Raw genomic sequence first — 22,065 nt, 5'->3', positions numbered from 1 at the left:
ACTGCTGCCAGGGCTGAATGCTGGTTAACCGACCCCTAGCATCTCCCCGCGAGTACCCCTCCCAGCCCCAGTGGAATTACTAGACCTTTAATTTCTATCGGCAGCCTGGAGCTGCTCTCCAGTGTTGCTTGCAACTGGTTTCCTGCCCCAGCTGTCAAACCCAGCCCATGGCAGGACCCTCAGCCCTTCTCTGATGGCCATGGTGCCCCAGGGGACCAGGCGTGCCCCGGCAGGAAGATGCAGCCAGACCAGAACTCAGCTCTGGGTGCAGCCACTGCGTCTTTGAACATCTCGCTTCCCATCTTTGTTATTGTCTGGGCGGCAGGCCACCCGGTTTGCTGCCTTCTTCCCTTCGCCTGCCCCCCTCCCCTGCCTTCAGCTTTCTCCCCCAGGAACATGCCCTTCTCCACGATTTCCTTGGCAGGGGTCAGGACCCTCTGCACCCGCATGCGGGGGCTTGTGTACGTACCGGTCTTGTGTGCATGCACTGGTTGTCCTGGGAGCGGGAGAGACAGCCCTCAGCCCGACCTCTGCGTGTGTCTGCCCTCCCGAGAGCAGACAGCGTGCTTGCCGTGTTTACCTCCCTCCAGTGGGAAGCTGCACTGAGGGCCGGCGGGCGCTCTGCTGGCAACCCCGACTGGAGGTCGGGCATGGCCGAGATGACCTCATGCAAGTCCTGCCCAGCTTGGCCTGGGACCAGACTTGCCACATGCTGAAGGGGTGCTGAGTCGGGGGTTGAGAGCGAAGCTACGGCCCATTTTTAGAAATGGTGGTGAACGGTAGCGGTTGGAGCGGGATGTCACTGGCAGTGGTGTGGAATTGTCTTATTAATTTTCTATAAACAAAATCTGGCTTGGTGGCTTCTCTGGCAAGAAAGGGAGCCCAGATTTCCCACGGACTGCAGAGAGACTGAGTTTGAAAACCCTGCCCATCTTGGAGCTGAAAAGGGCTTTGCAGGACGGGGGTCTCCTGATTTGCTGCTTTGCTTGGAGATGGATGTTTCGAGCTGCCGCTGGGATGGACTGGCAGATATCCCTCCGGGGCAGTCCCTGGAGTCATCCTAAGTGGAGATGAGTGAGTAAACCCAGCCGGGTGACTCCTTCCCACCTGACGCTCCGTCAGACCTGGGTGAGTGGAGAGGCACCTCCTCCCCTCCGACCAGGTGTGGTTTGCTGCCGTGTGGTGGTGTGGTTGAGGCTGGAGGACAGTACAGGCTGCCTTCAGCGGCAGCGAGGGTTGACCAGGACTCCCTGGGACCCCTACTGGGCTGCCTACCTTTGGGTGGGGCCGGGATAAGTTCAGAGACACCAGCCTCAGTTGGGGGGCGAGGTGGGTAGGGGCTTCTAGGACGTCAGGTGTGAGCGAGCCCTGGCCCGAGTGCCCCTCACATGGAGGGGTGCCTTGCGTGTCTGTGCTCGGGTTCAGCTTTGGATGAAGCGGTCTGCGTTATGGTTGCTCAGAAGGTGTTGCTGCTTGTGCTCTTCCGGTCCGCAACTGCTGTGTTGAAGGGGGATTTTTTTTTTTTGTGCTGGAATTCTCTCACTGAGAGGTTGGAATCCATTGGTTCTGCGCTGGGATCTTTCAGCTCTGTGTGAAAGGCCTCATTGCTGGTGTGGGGATGCTGAACCTGGCTGGTTGCGGGGAGAGGGATGAAGTCTCTTTGTGAGCCCACCAGTGTTTGGTGGGCACAGCTGGGGGCCTCACAGGGGTTACTGGACAGGTTTCAACCCTGGGGAGGGGTGGGGAGATTCCCAGCTGGTCTCCAAATCCCTGGGCTCTTCAGATTCTGATTTCTTTGGAGGTTTTGGAAATAAGCACTGAGGACAGGTAATCATTACTCCTGGACAACCGAAATGTACGCTGCGCCGAGCCTTTCCAAGTGAAAGGTGTGCTAGCCGAAGCAGTTCTTTCTTGTAGGCTGGCAGTGCTGCTGCTTCATTCACAAGGCTGTTTCAACGTTGGTCAGAGCAATCTAGGATGTGGTGATTCGGCTTTCCCAGAAAATAATTTCCAAGTCACTCATTTATTCATGCTCCCGCGTAGCTGGGAGCGTCACCTGGAAGTATTATGCGCTTCTCATCCCATTTCTCCTTGATGCTGTTTCTGGGTGACTTGGTCCCCTCTGGGGCTCCACCTCGCCCCCTGCCCCTGTAGTTACTGTGAACCGACTGTACCCGCCCCCCGCCATAATTCCCAGTCCCCCTGGTGCAGGACTCAGCCCCCAGCCCCCAGCCCCAGTGCAGGTCTGGAGGTGGCTCTGTGTGGAGTAGACTCATCACGCCTCCCCCGCATGTGTGTGTTGCCCGGCGTCCCCACACCTGCAAGTTACCGATGGTGGGAAGATCAGAGAGGGAGATGCGTGGAAGTGGATGTGAGGGCTTGCAGGGACCCTTGACAGGCCGTGAATAGACAGGAACCAGTTCTGCCGCTCTGGCTGACCACTCTCTCCTCCAGGGAGAGGAACAGGGACAGTGGGAGGATATGGGATCTGTTTGTCGCTTTAGTCGCTGGCATCAGGTGCGGGAGGCCTGGCTTTTCTCCCGCTCATCTTCCCCACTGCCCCCGCCCCACTGTAGACAGGGGTGCCTGGTCCTTCTCTGCTCTCCCCAGGTGACACTGAGATGATCCTGCACTTTAGACAGCGTTGGGGAGTAACAGGAAGTCAGCAATCTTTGAACGGGAAACCGGGCGTTCCTGGGCAAGCCTCTGAATCTGTCAGAGTCTCAGTTTGCACATCTGCATTATGGGTTGGAAGACAGTAGTGTGCTTGGAAACATAAGTGTTAACATATTCAGTGTGAATTTAATAGAAAGTGTGTCCTATTCAGTGCTGTTTCCTTAGCAACCAACGCCGTCTTGCACACATTGCTTAGGCATTTCTAATATTTTATTAAGCAAGCACTAACAGGCGACAGAAGCCAAAGCGTATATCGCTTCCAATAAGCAGTGATTAATATTGGCCAGGGACAGTCCTGTCATCGTGGTCAGCCTCCGTTTCCTCATCTGCAGTGTGGGAACAATATCAGAGTGGCTGGGAGCGTCAAGAAATGCCAGCTGCCGCTCTCCTGCAGAGGGACACTGTTCCTGGAACAGACCTCCCCTCTGTGTGTTTTAAAACCGATCTTAAAAGCGCCCTGTCCTGTGACCTACGTTGACCCATGCTTGTTTTTAATCATAATTTGATATTTGGGTGATGGCTAGCTTTTCTTTATTAAAAAGGATGCTGGTATTTGAGCCTTGAATGTTTATCTTTGTTTATATCTGGTTGTTTCTATAGGATAAAGTCTTAGGAAAGGGATTTCTGGGTCAAAGAATATGGGTAGTGGCAAGTTTTGATAAAAATAAAAATACCCCTATGGAAAACCTACACACACGCACACACGTGCTGGCACACCTCTGCCTACCCTCCTGCTGACTGTTGACAGTCCTCACTTTCTCACACCTGAGAAAAGTTGGGTGCCACCACTAACCTTGTCCATATGGACAGACGGACAGGGTTGCTCTGCTTGTGAGTGATTGAACGTTCTTCTCCTGAGCTTCGTTGCCAGAAGTGCAGCTGCTCCGAGGCCTGTCTATTCCTGTCCTCCGCTTTCTGAACACTCTGACGAGCCCCTTCCAGGCTCTGTGGTTGCCCTGTTTGGCCTCCCTCAGCTCCGAGAGAGCCTGGGTAGGTGGATCTTGGTTAAATGGGCCTCCGCCTTCCGAGAAATATAGCAGGGAATTCATTAATTACCTGCCAGGAAGACTTACCCAGCTCTCCCCTCCCCTTCCTTGCTCTCCATAAGGGAATCAGATTTAATTCTTAATCTGATAATTATCATAAGGAGGCCTGGCATTTACACAGCACTTTGAGAGGTCTTCACCCTACAGGGTAGGTAGGCGGTGAAGGGGATGTTGGATTCAGGGAACCCGCGGCCCACCGTCAGCTGCAGGCAGGTGGGAGCGGCCCAGACGCGAGGCCTTGTGGCCAGGCCGGCCTCCTGCAGCTGGGTGCTTGGAGTCCTTCGGCACCTTTGGGAGCAGCGCTGCCCGGAGGCCACATGGGCGCCGGTGATCCTGAGCCTCAGCCCAGAAAGGGAGGGGATGCTAGAGAGCATGGCCTGGACAGAGATGAGCCAATTTATTTTTTGCTTCCTCGTTTTTATCACCCTCCTTTTAAATCTGCGGCTCCTTCATGGATCTTCCGAGATCTGAGCTAGGCAATTTTTTTTCCCCCTAAAAGTTTATTTATTTATGCATACAGCAACTGCGCACAGGCCAGAGGTCAGGGGTGGTGGTGTGAGGATTTACTGGAGACAGAGGGGGTGCAGAACAGCCGGATCTACTGAGATACCCTGCTGAGGGGAGCAGTGGGAGAAACAGAAGAGGTCTTCTGCACCATGTGAGTCAGCTCCCTGGCCGGGGATCGAACTCATGCTCCAGTGGCTGCTGATAGCTTGACAACCCTGAAACTTTAACCCTTGTGCCACCAGGGAGGTGAGCTGGGCGTATTTTTAGGAACGGTGGAAATGAGCTAGTGTGACTGGATCACCCTCAGCCTGGGGTTTCAAAGGCTGGAGAAGCCTTTCATCTCCGAGCATCTGTAGCAGGTGCACATCTGGGCGTGCGTGGTTTGTACACCTTGCAAGTGTGCACCTGTCCTCGTGAAGGAGAGTGTATGTGTGTGTGTGTTCTGTGGACACGCCCGAGCATTTGAAGCGCCTGGCACTTCCCATTGGGTTGAGCCATGTAACGTGACTGTTTTTGTACGATGTGGACACGGGCACACCTGAGACTTGCCTAGCGACTTGGCTGCCCCTGTTGTTACCGCGTCTGTTTCTTAGGAGTGTCTACAGTGTGTGTGTGCTGGTAGAGCCCAGGCCTGGGGTGCGGGGTCACATCTCCCCCATACCTATTTCCAGGCCCCAATTTTGAGGCTGTGCATATTGACTCTTTAATGGAATTCTTTCACAAAATATTACTTGAACCAGAAAGTTAATTACCAGGCTCTAATTAATGGCTACTTTAGAAGGCCACCGAAGAGAGCTGGAGATCATAGGGAGATGGACAAGGGGAGGAGGAAAACATCTGCCCCCTGGCCGCATGCTGACTCCTGCTCCTTCACTTCTCCCCTGCCCTGTGGGCAGCTCACGGCCTGTGGGTGAAAAGCAGCCCTGCCCAGAGAACCTCTGGTGTTCACCTGCTCTGGCCATTGACCCCCCTGTCTGTGAGGGGAGGCAGAAGCCATGGATAGCAAGCCCATCTGTGGGGTGGGGTAGCAGATCTTCTGAGGCCTTTGAGTAGGAAAACTAACCGCTTTCTCGCCCCTCAGGCACTTTGAGGCTGCGGCAGGCCTCCCTCCCCAAGAGCCTGGGCCTCTGAGGCACTCCCAGTAGGGCCGCAGCTCCACCAGGGGGCCCGGCTGTCCGTGCTCCCCTCATGCCCAGTGACAGCGCAGAGTCACCTACAGGTTTCCACCTAAGGCTGCCAGCCCAAAGATTACTGTGATGGGAATAATGTGGGTGTTGGCCCTCCCTTCCTCTGGGGAGGGGTGTGACCAGGAAGCATGACCCATTTTCCCACCCCGCTCCTGAGAGGGGGTACGTGTGGGTGAGAGCTGTAGTGGGTGGGTGTACAGTGTCCCGCTGCCCACCGCACCTTGTCTGAGGGCCGCACCACACGGCATCCGGCCATGTACCTGTTGGCATTCGGAACGCAGGTCCTGTGGAAGCCCCCAGTGGTTCCGAGCCAGGCAGGTGGTGGGGTGAGGACCCAGGCCTGGGGAGAGACAGGATGCCCACCTGTAAGGGGCAGACTGCCTGGGGACGCCGACCATTTCTGGGGGAGTATAAGCAGTGACCCAAGACTGGCGGTCAAGGCTGATCTCGGGACATGCCACGACTGGGGCCCGTCTGCAGCCCCCTTCCACATGACTCTGAGGTCGTCTGCTCGGAGAGCTCAGCTGAGGATCGTGGCCTGGTAGAGGCTGTAATGGAGGCGTGCATGCTTTGGCTTTAGAAAAGGGGGCGGGCAGAGGGCAGCCTCGAGGCCCTGTTCTAAGAAGTTCTCCAGAGTCAGCTCTAGCAGGAGCACCCTGCTGCCACTCGTTCAGCGGCTTCACAGGCTCGGCTGGAGCGGGCAGCGCACAAGAGTTGCAGGAACTTGGCTTCCAGGCCTGACTCTTGCTCTGTCAGCGTGACTAACAGAGAAGCCGTTAATCCTGAGCGCTGAGCCTCAGTTTTCCCACCTCTCGAGTGCGAAGGAATTGGCCCAGAAAGAGGCAGTACATGTCCCCACATCAGCGGGTGTTGTGAGGGCTGAGTTACGTCTCACCGCAGTGCTCCTGCACCCTGTCTTCTGGTGGACACCCCCTGCCTCATGGGGAAGCTGAGCCTCCTTCAGCCCCTCCCAGCCGTTCTGCCACTGCCCACGTAACCCTGGGGTGTCACCCGCCTGTTGCCCTCACCTTCCCCGCGCCCTCAGCGTGTTGGGCAGAGATAGAGATGCCGCCCTGGTAGCGCAGGCCCTAATGCGATGTGACGTTGTCGCGGGGAGTTTTCATACCGAGGGCAGTGAGTTATTGCAGCATCTCTCTGTGCCCACTAAGGGGAAGTTAATTTCATGCTCTGTCTTTTTGACGCTCATAATCAAAGCGTTGTATTGCAGCTGCAGGCTGTTAGCACGTGAAGGATGCGTGAGCCTCAACCATCACTGCTGGTGGGGGGCTGATAGATTGTTCACAGCCATATGCCCCCCCTCCTCAGCCCCCCTCCTGCCTTCTTTCCCCCTTTTCAACGTCCCCAGATTGCATCCACAAAGTCAGTGTCAGAATTGGCTCTGACCACACCCCACTTTTGCCTCAGAAGTCGAGGACCCTGTCCCTGAGCCTGCCTGGCTTTCCCCAGGGAAGGCCCCCGAGTTGGAGCACCAGTGCTCAGGTTGCAAACCTCGTTTGTAGATGGCAGGAACTGTGCCCCAGCGGCGTGCCAGCTCCTTGCCTAGGCACTGCCCAGGCTGTATTCTTACTCATTCCGCATAGTAAAGGGTTTTTTGTACCCCACTTCAAAGGTGCGGGAACACATCAAGTCAGGAAAGTTCCTGGAGCACCATCACACTTGGGGGAGCCCCACCCCCAGGCAGTCCGTTCTCTGGTCGAGACTGGAAATCTCCCCACTAGCTTGCCTTTCTTTATGGCTGTGAGACTTTTTGAAGTAAACCTTCCTCTCCCAGAGGCATGCCTATCGCTCCTCTAGCATGTGGCCCCCACTGTAACAGACTCCCACGCCAGTCCTCTGGGTTGCGCAGGGGTGCCTGGAGCAGTCAGGCGTTTACGACCGACCGTGGTCTGCATTTTGCAGGCTGGCTGAGGTCAGAGAGGTGTCTCCGAACTCCAGGCTCGGTGTGTGGGCCTCCTCGGCCACGGGAGCCTACCTGGTTGCAGGTTCGGGAAATGGGGGTTCAGAGAGGCCTAGTTGCTTCTAGGATCTAGTGAGTGGCAGTAATGCCAGTCAAGCTCAGGTCCACTCAAAAGAACCTTTTGGGGGAGGAGGTCTGTGAGCACAGCCTGGGGGTGTTGGTGCAGAGATGAGAATGGCGGAGACCACTCCCGGTGCCAGGCCTGCTGGAGCTTGGGCGGGCTGGGGCAGGGGAGGGGGGAGGGGGAGCCCCCGCCGCCCCCATACTCACAGCTCCTTGCCCTGCGCCCCCGGATGCTGGCAGGAGGCAACTAGCCTGGGCGACGCCTCAGGCTTCCCCGGCTTTGCTGGCTGCTCCAGGCCTGGAGCCCCGGCGCTGTCAGACGGAGCCCTGGGCGACCCTGGGGGTCGGCCGGGCGTTCCGCTCTCGGTACTGGCCGTGGCGCGCTCCTCCCGGGGCTAAGATAGCCGCCCCGAGTGGCCACTTACGCGGGCCAGACTCCGCTGCCAGGGCCTCTGCGCGCCTTTCCCCCTTTTATCCTTACAGCGGCACTGTGAAGGACCGGCGCTATTAGCACCCGCATTTCACAGAGAAGAAAATTGAGGCGCAGAGAGACTGAGCGACCTGCCCGTCTCACACAGCCTCCTGAGTGGCTGTGCTGGGACTCCCACTCTGGCTGTTTGTGATAACCCCGGGTCTGGCGTTATTCCACGGCGCCCCCGCACCAGCCACCATTCCGCCGGTCTCTTGCCTGCGCCCCACTTATGGGCAGCCAGCTCCGTCAGTAACATCAGCCCGCGACCGGCCTCTGCCTTGGATGGGCACCGTCCGAGCCTCTTTGTGTCCTCCCATTCCACGTGGGACGCGACTGGCTTTGCGGGGTAAAGGCCGCTCTCAGGGCTTACCCTGGTGCAGGAATCAAGCTGTGTCTAGCAGCCGCCACCAGGGCCCTGCGCCCCCTTTTCGTCCTCCGGCGACCGGAGCGCAGGGAGCGCAGTACGTTGGGACGCTCCTGGTTGACAGCCAGCGGGGTGCTGCGCGGCTGGACTGGCGGAGCGAGGGTCCGGTCCCGGAGCCTGCTCCCCGTCTGCTCCCGTGCGGACTACTGCACGGCCCTCCCTCTCCGGGTTCACCCACGAGGAGACCGAGGCTCTCACAGGTTTCGCACCCAGATCTTTCCAAAGTGTCTCTCTCCCACCTGAGAGGATGTGGGGGCTGGGAGGGAGTCGCCGTCTCCCAGGTGCTGCAGGAGGCGCCTGTGCTGCGCTCTGAGGAGGTGGGGTGGCAGTGGAGGCGGGCGGCCGCTGTCCTGTGAGGTTGGGCGTCCGGGCGGCTGCCGCACTTACTTTGCAGCCTGCCGGTGGTGCCGTGAGAGGCTTCGACCGTGGGCTTCCCTGAGCGCTGGGCTCCCACAGCTCTTCCTCCTGGCGGAGCTGATGAGCTGCGGCTGCGTTTGGATCCACTGATTTTGAGGCTTGTGAGGTGGGGCAGGTGGAAGAGCCACTGGCAGGCTAATGGCCTCCCCGGGGACCTTCTTCTCCTCCCAGGTCAGGATGCAGAGGTGACGTTCCTTGGTGCCCAGGAGGGGGCTGCAGAGTGATCACTGGTGGGCAGGGCCGCCTAGTAGCCCTGGCTCGGGCCAGTGGGGAGGTGGGCGAGGCTGGCACTGCGCTCTGCTGGGGGTTCTTTGAGTGTCTGCGGCCGTGCTTCCCTCGGGCTGACTCTCTGGACTGGGCACTGGGCACAACCACCCTGTCTGGGGAGTGGGCGCTGGGCCTGGGCAGTGGCTACACACCGTGCCTGGGGCCTAGGGTGGCCTTGTCCACTTGCCCTCAGCATGTGATGTGCACATTTTGCATAGCGGTGAAAACCTTTCTCCAAGGAATTTCGGGTCGAGGGACGCAGCGGCTGGTGGGGGACTGAGCGAGCATCCGTCCACGGTTTCTCAGACTTGGCTCCTGGAGGGGAGACCAGAAGTTAGCCGCCACAGTGGGGTCCGGGGCACCAGAGGCGCTGGGAGGGCCTGTGGTGAGGAAACGAGCTCCACCTTGTTGCCCCGGGGTTCCAGTCCCATCGTCTGTGGGCAGCAGTGTTTGCAGAGAGTCCTGAACTGGAGGTGCTGCCTCCCTTTCGGTGTGCTCTGTAAGAGGGGCTTTGGAGGTGTGCCCTGCCTCCAGGCCCACCGGAACACCCTGAGTGACGGTGGTGCCAAGCGGCAGGTGTGGGGTGCCTTGGGGAGGAGAGTCATCCCTAGGTCCACAGCTTCACCCCTCAGAACCACTGGAGCTCTTTGGTACGTGGGTGGGGCCCAGCTCTGGTCGGAATCCTCGGAGGACCCAGGTGTTGGGGGGGGGGTATTCCCTCCTTGTGGGCTGTCTTGATACCCAGCAGCATTAGCTCAGGGCATCCTGCCCCCCTGGACTCCTGCAGACGGCAGCAGGCGGGCAGAGGCTGCCCGCTGATTTGCATAATTGCACTGTCCCCTGAATAATTAATAAAGCTCTGTCCTTGCTGGGAGCAGAATCTGCACCATTATGGATGGGTTTGCCAGAGCTCTTCCAGGGGGCTATGGTTCCTGGACTCCTGGGCCCTTCCTGGCAGGGAGCCCCCAGAGGGGAGAGGGCCCTGGGTCTGGGGTGACTACGTGGTGCCCATCGCGTAGGAATGGGCAGACCGGGAGCGCACTCCGTGTTTTTCTAGGGTCCCTGGGTGGGGTTTTGGCTAGTAGATGATTTGGGGCTCTGGTCTCCTGCTTCCTGTGGTCCCACAAATGTGATCTTTTCTGAGACAAGATTGAGGCGTGGCTCCTTTTCTGGTCACCTGGAGAAAGCACCGTGACCAGTGGTGAAAGTGGCGATGGTGCTCTGCAGGCCAGGGTCGGGGCGGTCGGGGAGCCTGGGAGGGGGACACTTGTTGTGATTTCTGAGTCCCCTTTTATGCTGGCTCTTGAAGTGGATTTTCCCTCTGGGGTACGGCCTTGCCTCCGTAAGCTAGGAAGAGAGGCGAAGGGGAGGTTGCCAGTGCGTGAGGCTGACGTGGAGAGGTCGCTTAGTTTTTCCGAGCCGGGGTGGACTTGGAAAGCTTTGCTTGCTTCCCTGCCTTCCCCAGTCACCGTCCAGACAACGGAGTGTTTCTCAAACTGGTTTGCGGCGGAATATCATGTCCTCAGTGTCAACAGGCACTTGGGGTAAGGGAATCCCCTAGCCCTGCAGGTCAGGGACGCACCGTGGGCCAGGATGGTGTTTCCTCACCGTGCGGCCGCGGGAGCCCTCTGGTGCCAGCGAGCATCTGGCTGTGCTCGGCGCTGCCTCCCGTCCGCACGCCTGCCCGGGTCTGTTGCACCGTCGCTGCGTGGCGCCAGCTCTCGGAAGCTTCCCTTTGTTGAACTTCCCTGGCTGACATTTTACATTTCTTGGGTGGCGCGCACACCCGCTCGGCGGTGGCAGGCCAGGGATTATCCTGTTCACAGTAAGAGTCGGAGGCTGACTTATGCCCACGTGTGCGGCCGGACTGCAGCTCTTGCCCTGGCCCCTACGTGGAGCAGCGGTTCCCATAGGGTTTTCGTGAGTGCCAGGGTTTTAGTGGTTAAGCAGAAGCCCACCTGGGGAGCTTCAGCTCCGCTGCTGTGCGAAGCTACTTCGGGGGACCCAAGTCGAGGAGTCCGGACGGGCTCCCTGACTTCCGGTGTGAACCCAGCCAGCCACCTCAGCTCTGAACCGCCCCTCCTCGTCTTTATGTGGTGCTGCCCCTGTGTGCCCGGGCCGGGCCCACCGTCACTCCCCTCGCGGGCACACTTCCACACGGGCACACTACGTGCTTTTGACCTGCTGTTGCGACCCTGGAACCTCGGCAGCAGATCAGGCCAGGCCCTCACAGGGTCTGTCCCTTCCTGTAGCAGGAGACAGCGCAGAACAGCCATGAAAAGATGTTTGGGTGGACATTTCTCCCACTCAGAAAATCAATATTCTGTGGTCTGCCTAATTGCTCTGTTACTGCTAAATGAGTCATCGTGAAGGGAAAATAGCAAGTGCATTGTGAGATTAATGGGAGAAAATAGTTGGCAAATGACTTTGGTTTGCTTCTGAAACTCCAAGAAGGTGTTACTCTGAGAAATCTGGAGAGCCATGAAGGCCAAGTTCCAGGGAGCAGCTGTTGGCCTTGTGAGGCGCTAGGTGCCGGATCTGAAGACCCTGTTGGGCAGGCGCTGATTGAGACTCTCAGGGTGGCGTCAGAGCTACTCGGTGGCGGAGTCTGGGCCAGCCATGGCGTGGTGCTTAGGGGTGAGGCCCCGAGGAGAGGGGTGGTTGTGCAGTTAGGGCCCTGGTGTGTCAGGCTTGGTGTTGGGCTGGAATACAGTTGTCCACGGTAACATGTAAGTGCCCTGGAGGCCTGGGCACTGCAGGCGGTGAGAGCCCAGAACCAGACGGTTTGCCCTGCAGTGGGGTGGGGTGGCTTTCCCAAGGAAGAGAGGAGAGCTGAACTGCGCTCTGCGCAGAGCTCGGGCTGGCCTGGTGGCCTGAGAGCCAGGGGCTGGACGAGCACCTGATGCCTTCCCATGAACCTTATGCGCGCTCGCGAGTGCACGAGGCCTCGTTTTGCAAGCGAGGAAACCAAGAGTAAATGTGGTTAAGAAATTTGCCTGAGATCCTAGAGCAGTAGATGCAGGGTCCAGATTTGAACCTTGGCCCCTCACCCCCACATCCAGGCAGAAGTGGGCATGTGGGGCATCAGCGGTCATCCACCTTATCCTGGTTATGGGGTATGACTGGGCATCACAGTGCCCTGAGGACCTGCTAGAAAGATCCAGGCCTCACTTGAGAGGGAGGGTCAGACTCATGTCTTAGGGTTGGCCCTGGAGTCTGGCCAGCCCCCAGGAGATGGGCCTGCACCTGGAGCGTTCTCTCCCCCCCCCCCGCCCCCCTAAGTCCCCTCCCTAAGCCCCCCCCTTTAGTCCCCCCCCAAGCCCCCTAAGGTCCATGCCTCTGAGAGATGTGGGTGGGGAGAGCAGTGTTACCAGGCTGCCTGTTCACCTTGAGGAGCCATGACTCAAAGTTGTGGCTGAGCCCCGACTAGACAGGGCGCCTCGGGGTGCTCCCCTACCTACTGAAAACCGAGTTTCAGCCCCATTCAGGTCACACTGGCTCTTCCCTGCCCCACCGCAGAGGAACCACAGTCCCCCTGCAGAGGCTCTGTTGATCTGGTTAGGGCCCTCTGGACGGGCCTTTGTCCCTTTTGTGAGATTCTGCTTCCAGAAGAATTCTGGGTGGTTCCTCAGATGAACTAACAGCAGCGTGTTCCCTGAGGTTCCCCGCAGGTCTGGGATGGGCCCTGCAAGTGGACAGTGGCCTGAGCCCTGTCTCGGCACTCCTGAGGGCTGCCCACACGGGCTACCACTGCTACCCTGGAGTTGGTTCCCGCCGTTGGCTTTCTGGCCTAGTTCCTGCCCCTCAGAGAAAGCCCGGCAGGCTGCACCCCTCGGGTGCTGTTTGAGCACCCTCTCGATGGCACGGGCAATCCCGTGTGGTGGCTGGCTCTCTCTGGTGGCAGACTTGGCCAGCCTGAGCAGGGCACAGGTCAAGCAGGAGGGGATGGCTCCCCACACTTAGTCTCCTACCTGTGCTGTGGATGCCCAGCAGAGCCCACACCCCTTTAGTGCCATTCCAGCGTGGGCACCCTGGCCACCTGGGCCGGCGGGGGCCTGTGGCTCTTCCTTTAAGCTTGGTCTGTGGCTCCTGCCCTGGTCGCTGGGCCGCGAGGTGCCAAGTGTGGCGGCTGGTCACCACGATTCTGATTGGTCAACCCTGCTGTCTCTTTTACGTCAAGGGGGCCACTTAGCTGTCCTGGGTTCCATTGGCCGCTTCTGGCCTGCAGCGGTTATCCGTGGGTGGGACTGTCTCCTTGGCAGCCAGTGGCTACCCCGGGGCAGATTCCCCGAAGGCGGGTCCGTTAGGTGTCCCCACAGTCCCTTTTGGCAGACTTGCAGAGGTGGCTCTGTGGCCTCTCCTAGGCCTCCCGTCCCCGTGTTGGCCTGCTGCTGCAAGAGGCCCCTGCGCCCCAGGCGATGCCGCCGTGTCTCGTGGCAGAAACCCCCCTGTGTGGGCTGCTGAGTGACAGAGGCTGAGAGTCCAGCCAGGGTCCTGCCTCGTCTCCCTGCTCCTCGCTGCTGCTCATTGCCCTGCAGTTCCGGGGGCCGCCTGCAGCAGGCCTCTCGCTGGGGAGGTGAGGCTCCCCATGGGCGGGCGCCCTACCGGAGGCGCCTGGGATGTTGGAACCCCTAGACCAGGAGCCTCCAACCCCTCAGCAGGGTGCCTGTGATGGGGGGCTAGTGCCAGCAGTGAAGTGTGCCCCTGCTCTCTGTCTTGATACCCGGTCATGCCGGCCCGCCCCCCAGGGGAACCCCTGTCACTTCCCCAATCGGGAGCCCCTGGCCAGCCTAGCTGGCGGTCTGGAGAGAAAGACCGGTTCTCATCACTCTGCCAGTGCAGGCAGACTCTCTGGGCTGCCCTGGCAACAGCTCCACGCCAGCCTGTCTCCTGACTGGCTGCTTCTCCCATCGCCCACCCCCCCTGCTCTGCAGCCCGAACTCATTAGCGGGGCTCCCGCCCGCATCCTTTAGGCTGATGTGCGAAGGAAGTGCCTTTGTTGGCTGGGCTAGGTCCGGGGACTGTGCTTGGGGACTAGTGTCCTTCTTGATGGGTGGGGCCACCCACAAATTTCACAGACTGGGTTAGTACATTGTAGATCAGGCTGCAGAAAACAAAGGCGTACTTCCAGGTCTTAACAAGCCTCCAGGGACAGCATCACCTGCTCCCACACCCCCACTCCCTTGAGCCTGCACCCCTGGCCGCCCTGTTTACTCACCGACTCTGCAGGTAGATGGGGTGCTGGGTCCACCACCACTTGTCGTGACTTCCGGGGAACTCGCTCAGCTCTGTAACGAGGTGGCAGCAATGCCTGTCTCGAAGGCCAAGGGCGAGGGGAGGAGTGAGGAGACCTGTAGGTGAACGCCGGGCCCAGCATTCCGAGGTGCGTGACGTCGCCCTGACACCCGCTAGCCACTGCGGGCTGTGGGTTTCTCTGCCTGGGTGCCCCTGTACTTCCCAGTCTTAGCTCCTTCTGCTGGAAACTGATCCTTGACCCCCCCCTCCCCCCCACAATCCTGATTCCCGGTGTGCTTTGCGATCTTCACTTTGGGCTTTCTGTGCCCCATTATTGGGTCTGCTGCCACCCTGACAAGTAGGGCCTTGGAGAACTTGGGGTGGGCCTCTCAGGCATAACAAAGCAGTACCCTGATGCTCTAGAACTTTGGGGTGAACCCAGAGATGTTCTCCCCTTGTCCCTAGCAAAGCATGGAACCTCACTTCTTCCCAGGCCTTAGAATGAGGAGAAGGCACAGCGAGCCCTCTGTGGAGGGAGAGGAGACCAGACTTGGAGGAGGAGCACACGCAGGGAGACCAGGGTGGTGAGGGCCTTGCCCGCTTCTGTCCCTCCTGATGGGGGCTGTTCAGGGGCTGGTCTGCCCCAGGGGACCAGGAAGGGCTCTGCAGCAGTGACAGGAATTGAGACTTGGAGGAGGGTTGGCGGGACAGAAGGGCTTGCGAGCCAGAGCTCCGTGCTCAGAGGAGCAGCATTGTGGAGGGGCTGGGACTGGGCGAGTAGGGGGCCGTTCAGAGGGGCAGCAGCTGCAGGGCAGGGGGTGTGGAGGGGCGGGGGGGGCAGCTGGCCCGGCTGCTGTTGGGCTGCATTGGGTGGGGAGGGCACTCCCTCTGGGCCAGGTGCTTTGTTACAAGCACACAGTGCCTGCGAATTGGCAAACCAGGTGCCGAGTGGTTCGGTGACTCGACCCCTTGTCTCACTGACCTACGGGGGTGCAGCAGGATGGAAGTCGCGGGCAGCGTTACTCCAGCTTCTGCTGACTGCTGTTGGCAGTGGGGCCCAGAGTCGGCCTTATATTAGCTACTCCCCAGTCAGGTCTGAGGGACACCAGGGCATTTTAAGTGAAGGTGGGCTGGAGCCGCCCTTAGCCCCGGCACCTGTATCCAGGTGAGCACGGCACGGCAGGTGAGCACGGCACGGCGCGCACACACATGGCTGCCGTCAGAGAACTGAGGCCTTGCCACGCCTTGCAGCTCTGTCTTAAACTCTGCTGTTGGAGAGGGCCGGGCAGCCTACAGCTGAAAGCCTTTGCTGCCTGGCAGCCAGGACATGGGGCTCTGTGAGGCCTAGGTCCCTCACACACCTGGGGACGCCAGGCTCAAGGTGGGCTCATGGCATTCTGACCCTTACTTCCTGCCGTTCTCTCTGTGTGGCAGCCTGCCCCTCGCACAGGGCCAGCCTCAGCCGGGCCTCTGGCCACACCTTGCCTGCAGCGTGGTGCCGTGCAGGTGCCCAGTGAGTGTCTGCACCGTGGACAATATACTGAGCACCTACTGCGTGCCAGGCGCTGTTCCAGGCGCTGGAGTCATTAACTTTGGCATGGCACTTTATGATTCACAAAGCTCCTCTGGGTCCCATTAGGAGGTCGATTGTCACGGATCAGGTATTTATTTCTCCATTTTCTAAATGAGGAAGCCAAAACTCAGCGACAGGAGGCAGGTAGCCTGAGGTCACATCATTAGCCAGCGAGGGGCAGAGCCAGGCGCCCGTTCCTGGTGGGTGCCCGCCCCCAAGGGCTGGGAGTGCACTCGGGCTGTAGGCCAGAGCTGCACCGCCCAGGCTGGCAGGGAAGCCAGGCCAGCAGAGGCCGTATCCCGGGAAGCAGGGCCCCTGGGGGCACCGAGGCGCCTGGCTCCTGGCTCTTTGTGCTCCTCCCGGCAGGAGCAGGGACTTCTCTGCCACTGCCGAGGACCAGGCTGTCGTGACTGTTTGGGGTAAGTCAGAGGCAGCAGTACAAAGAGAACCCTTCCTGCCAATGTGACCCTGACCTTGAAAGCCCAGAAAAAGGGAAGAGTTGGTTGCTTGCTTCAAAGGGGGCAGGCCTCCTGCAGGCGGGCATCAGGGAACCTTGGCTTTGTCAGTTCCTGCTGCCAAATTTCTCCTTTGCAGTTTAACAAAAGTCCTGGGGATCAGCGTCCGTGGGCTGGAATCCTGCCACTTTTATCGGGGGCGGGAGCTGCCAGGAGCACCGCTTTCAGGTTGGCAGGGCGCAGGAAGACACAACTTCCGAAGCGCCAGGCAGGCGTTGATGTGTGATTCTGGACGCCACCCCGAAGCCATCCCAGTGTCCTGCAGGTGTGCCCAGCTGCTGGGGGGCCCCCGCGGCAGAGGGTGGTCCTTGCTCTGCTTGGGTTCTTGCAGGGAGGCAGCTAGCGATCCATACCCCGGGCTGCGAGGCCCTGCACCTGTTCACCTGTTCCTCAATACGCCCGTCCCTCCTGTGTGCCGGCTGTTGGGTGTGGCCCAGGGCCCTGCCCCCGAGGGAGTCGTTGCAGGTTGGTGGACACCACTGCTTGCTGGGGACTGTGTGTCCCACTAAGGGGGCAGCAGCCCTGGCCCTGGGCCTTTGCATGTATAAGCCAGAAATCTAGCAATTTGGGGGTAACATTTAAAATTTTTTGCATCTTTAAATGTTGGCAATTGATTCAAAACTTAAAAAATGTCAAACAACTTGTGGGCTAAACAAAACATGAATGCTGACCAAACACAGCCTCTTCTCTTCAGTGGCAGACCTTTCCCCTGGGGCCATAGGGAGGGTCCTGCCTAGGGAGCCACCTGGGCCTAGGCGGCTGTGGGAGGCTTCCTGAGTGCAGCCTAGGGACTGGAGCAAGGGGCCGAGCCCCACGTTCAGGGAAGGCCTGGGTCTCATCTGTGTGAGTGTCGCGGGATGAGCCGGTGCACAAAATGCTGCAGACGGTGGCCGGCCAGATCCCCACTGCCTAGAGGGCCTGCTGTGCCCCTACCGGTGCTTCTGCTTGGCGTTGTCACGGCCAGTGAGAGGCTTTGGTCAGGACAGAGCTCAGGGGAGAAGGGGCCTGGGTATTTAAGAGAACCCCTGGCCCAGGGGCGCCGCCCCTCCCCTGCCCCAGCAGGGGTCCTGAGTTCTTCAGACTGTGTGACCTGCCCTGGCCAAAGCCTGTCTGGGTACCTTCCTGCGAAGGCCTGCAGACAGAACTTCTCCCTCCTCCTCCTTTCTCCACCCTGGGTGCCGCTCCCTCCATAATTCCTGTCTGGAGTTTATTTCTAAATAATCTCCTGGTATAAACAGTTTTTGAGGTTGTACTGGCAATTTGTCTAGGAAACGTCAGTGGGCATCCAGTGTGTGCAGGGCCGTGGGCCCAGAGACGCGGGCATTTAAGCTCAGAGTGGCCGGGGCTGTGCAGCGGACAGTCACGTGAACAGGCGGCGGGCCAGCACCATGTATCTGCCCTGGGGGTGGATGGTCAGGGAATGGTGAGGGGACTCTGCCTTCCTGCATGCCCGGCTTCTTCCCTCTCTCGCTCTGCCATGGGCCTGTAGGGTGACAGCAGCTGGCCTGGGCAGCGGGGCGGAGCCGAGGCAGGACTCTTCTGGAGCTCGAGGGGGTCACCGCAATCCCTCACAACACCCTCCCGGCGTTGAAGTCTTTAATATCAAGATAACTGAAAATACAAGCTCAGAGCATGCCATACAGCAAAGGCTCCCGGCCACAGCCAGGGGTTTGGGCTGGTGTGGAAGAAGCCGCACTTGCTGCCTTATACTGCTGTGTTTAAGGAGCTGGCTATGTGTGCTGACAGCATGTCCTTGTCTAGCTCATGGCTCCGCCTCACCCTGGGGAGAGGGAGACCGGCATTCTGGCCCAGAACCCTTAGGTGGGGAGGGGCATTCACTGCAGACCCCCCCTCCCAGCTCTGGGGTGGGCTGGTTCTGCAGGGGGTCCCCTGGTGGGGGAAGGAGAGTTGAGGGGCTGTCTCAGGGTTTCTCCTGCAGACATGGCACCGCTAAGGGGCCTTGAAATTGGCTTATTTCTGGCTTTGCTCACCTGTGCCCTGCCCTAGGGGCAGGAATCAGCTGTGAAACCTGCCTGTCCCTAGAAGCCCTGGGCCTGGGGACGAGGGGCCGCAAGCCTAGGTGGGCTGCTCTGCCTGCTCTCTCTTTCAGGCAGCTCCTTCTGGGGTACTCCGCAGGGACCCCCATCTCCCTAAGGGGATGTTGGGAGGCTGGCCCAGAGAGCAGTTTGCCTGGGTAGGGAGAAGCTTCTAGAAGAGGTGTTCTGATAGACTGAGACTCGAAGGTGCTCTTCTCACCCTTTGTCGTCATCCTTCTCAGGGAGCCATAAGCTGGGTGGGAGAGAACTTGGGAGTCTGTGGGCTGCGGACACCGGGCCGTTGATTCGTGTGGCTGTAAGGTTTCCTGGTGCCTGCCTGTGCAGACTGCCCCAGCTGAGCGGCTGGCCGGGCCCTGGGGCTGGGGGAGGCCCGGAGGCGCCATCTGTGGGGGCTGGAGTGTGTCTGCAGGGAGCGCCCTGCTGTCCCCGTTCAGCGGGTCTCCAGCAAGATGCCTGGGCCTTGTGTCCACCTCGCAGGGCTCCCCTGAGGGCGGCTTGACCCCATCCAGCTTAGGAAAGCGTGGCGCCCGCGGCCAGTGTCAGGGGTGACGAGAAAGTGGGTGACGGGGACAGCGACCACAGGGATAAGAAGAACTTTGCTGCTGCGCTCTGCTGGGCGCTTCATGTCTGGCCACCACCGGCAGAGTCCCGGCCACCGCCACGTCCTCCCCCACCCTACAGCCACCCCCTGGCCGGTCCCGGCCAGCTCTGTTCCCTCTTCAGTCCATTCTTCACCGGTGAGGTGAGCACTAACAGCTGAGCCACGCATGTGGCCTGCTGCCCCTTCGGACTGACCCCCAGGCTCCTGCCCCCGCCCCTCCTCCCCAGCCCCGGCCTTTGTCATGTTCCCTCCTCCTGACGCTCCGCCTGGGTCCTGTCGGCAACCTGCTCCCCCTTCCTCCAGCAAACAGCCTCCTGCCCCAGCCTCTGCGTGGCCTCCTGGGGCTGGTGTTAGGCTACATCCGCCTGGGCTCTTGCCTGGGCTCTTCTGCCCCCGCACCGCCTGCCCCCGGGTGGGACGTCCATGCCTTGTCCCCTCGAGGTGCCTGCAACCCCTAGGACAGAGGGCGAGTGACCAGATAAACACATTCCACTCTGTCCTACCCCGGGAGGTAGGCAGGTTGTTATCTGCACGTTCCAGATAAAGAAAGTAAGCTCAGAGAGCCGGACTGACTAGTTCATGGTCACGCAGCTGCAGCCCGATAGCCGTGTTCAAGCCTGGTGTCAGGAGCCCCAGAGCCCATCTCAGCCAGCAGAGGCAGCCACCTTCCTACCATCTAGACAGGCCTGCCCTCCAGGGCGGGCAGGGAATGTGGGGGGCCCGAAGGGAAGGTTGGGCTGTACTCTGGGAGGAGCAGAGAAGTGGGGCCTGAGAGTCCGATAGCTCCAGGCCTGGGAAGGCAGCGAGGGGCAGGCCTGGGAGCTTCTGCAGGGGAGTCCCTGGGGAGAGCGCCCTTGGGCACCTCCCTCCGCTGCTCCCTCCCGCGCTGGCACTGTCTGCTTCCCAGGGGAGCACAGGCCTGGCCTGGCTTCCCAGGGCGGAGAAACACGCGGTGAGAGAGTCCGGCCTGGCCTTTGGCGGTGTCGCCTAATCAGCCTATTTCTGGGAGCGATGACTTCATCTCCTGTGATTCTCGACACAGCCATTATCAGGCGCCCATGGAAAGACGGGGCCTGGCACTGTCCACGTTCCCCCAACGAGAAGTGTGCAGAGGGCCAGCTGGCGGGCCCTGGCCTGACCCAGGCTGAGGGCTCAGTGGTCAGGTTTACCTCAGAGAGGCTCTGCTCTTCTGTCCTGTCCTGTCCTCCCGACGGTCACCCTTAGATCTGGCCTCACTGACCCTCGAGGGCCCAGAGTGGCAGATGCCAGACAGCTCACACACTGAGGTGGGCAGTGGCAGTCACACAGACTGGCTGCTGGGCCTCAGGTCAAGCTCCTCAGAGTTAGTGGTTGGGCCATGGGGTGAAGGGGAAGCTGGTGGACAAGGGGTGGGTGTGCGATCAGCCTGGCAGTCGTGGGTCACTGCCCACTGGGGTTAGGCATTCGGCCTGAGGAGGCTGGTATTGGGGGGCAGGAGGGATTGTACCTAATCCTGAAGGTGACGGGAGTGGGAAGAAGCCAGTTTGGATTAGTGACTGAAACAGCAGCCCCTGCTGTGAGGGTGGGTGTCTGGGAGCTGGAGGAAGAAGCTGGCTGTTGAAGCCTCCGCCCTGTTTTTCCCTTCTTGGCCCTAGGGTGAGAACCTCCTCCCTGCCCCTCCCCTGCTCTGATCTTCAGTCCTGTGCTGGAATGCTGGTGGACTAGGGGTGGAGGTGGGGCAGGGAGTAGGAATCCAGGCCTTGGCTACCTTGTGCAACTCTGGGGCAGGGAGGGGTGAAGAGCCCTGGCCGGACACAGTGTGGTGAGGGACACTCCTCGCCCTACTGACTGCCCACCTGGGGCTCTCGGGCCCCACTTTGGAGCGGAACCATTCGCAGTTCAGGCCTCAGAGTTGGACCCGTGCTTCCCAGCTCCACCGTGTCCTGGCCTGTGGCCTTGAGCAGCCTCCTTAATCTGTCTGAGCTTTGGTTTCCATGTCTGTTGATGGGGATCCTAATGATCACCTTCCCCCCGATATTCATGAGGGCTATTTGTTCTTAGAGGAGAGGGGCTTAACTGAACCTCCACACATAGGAGGTGCTCAGTCTGCTTAGCTGTGGCCAAGGAGGCCATGGTCAGGGCCTGTATCTTCACCACCAAGTCTCGTCAGACTTTCAAGATCTTGGGGTGGGAAGCAGGAGGGTCCTGGGAGAGCTGGGATGAGGGACAAAGAAGACCATTCTGTCTGCAGGCAAGTCACTCATCCCCAGCCTCACGCACGGACACCAAGGAGTGAGTGAGGAAAGGAATGCAGGTCCCAGCCTGAGGAGGCTGATGGGAACTAGCTGTTGAGTTTATTTTTACTAAAACAGAATCAGCTGCTGCCCGCCTCGCCTGCATGCACCCGGCAGGCCCTTCCCAAGCCTGGGTGGGCCCGGGCCCCCCTCAGAGGACGGTCTGCTCCCTCCCTTGCTGCCTCCCGCCCTCCTTTTCCTGCCTCACTTTTCTGTCAGCCTTGTCAGAAAGACTCAGCACTTGTTTCCTGAGCATCCTTTGTATGCTTGCGTTGGTGTTGGGCCCAGGGGTACAGGTGCGGTTAAGATGCCAGCCTGGCTCTCAAGGGGAGGAAGGTTGTTGTGTTATCTTGTGTTACAGAACTAAATGCAAGAGCAGTGAGGGGGGCTAGAGGTGCCAGGTCTGGCCTCAGGCAAAGCTGAAGCTTCTCCAGCTCAGAACTCAGGTCCATCTCTGATGAGCGCCCACCCCCACGCCCCATTTGAAGGCCTGTGCTCACCTCGGTTCTGGATTACTGACTTAGCCACCCTCTCCCCGGAGAGGCCTGCGCTAGAGGCCAGCTCCAGGAGACAGACTCCAAGGGAGGGGGCTGATCCAAGTTTGAATCCTGCCCTGTGACTTAGTGCTTATGGGACTCTGGGCAAATTACTTGCTTAAATCTCTTTGAGCCTGGCTTTTCTCAGAGATGAAATGGGTCTTTCTGATACGCTGCTGTGATAGGCCCCGGCTTACAGGGAACGCCCAGCTGTGAACCTCATCTTCCAGATCAGCAC

The 22,065-nt window shown here is 59.6% G+C and overlaps 1 protein-coding gene across 1 annotated transcript in view; it reads left to right on the top strand.

The window, feature by feature from the left end:
* The first annotated feature begins 426 nt into the window (after positions 1 to 426).
* DAB2IP (DAB2 interacting protein) overlaps positions 427 to 22,065 on the top strand; it is a 64,725-nt gene continuing 43,086 nt past the window's right edge. The window contains 1 exon segment of the mRNA XM_012721228.1: positions 427 to 461. Coding sequence (XP_012576682.1) covers positions 448 to 461 — 14 coding nt within the window. The 5' untranslated portion in view covers positions 427 to 447.

The sequence above is a fragment of the Condylura cristata genome, unplaced genomic scaffold, assembly GCF_000260355.1.
Source record: "Condylura cristata isolate star-nosed mole 26May11 unplaced genomic scaffold, ConCri1.0 scaffold00006, whole genome shotgun sequence".
Taxonomy (NCBI): Eukaryota; Metazoa; Chordata; class Mammalia; order Eulipotyphla; family Talpidae; genus Condylura; species Condylura cristata.
This window is presented reverse-complemented; position numbering and strand designations above follow the sequence as displayed.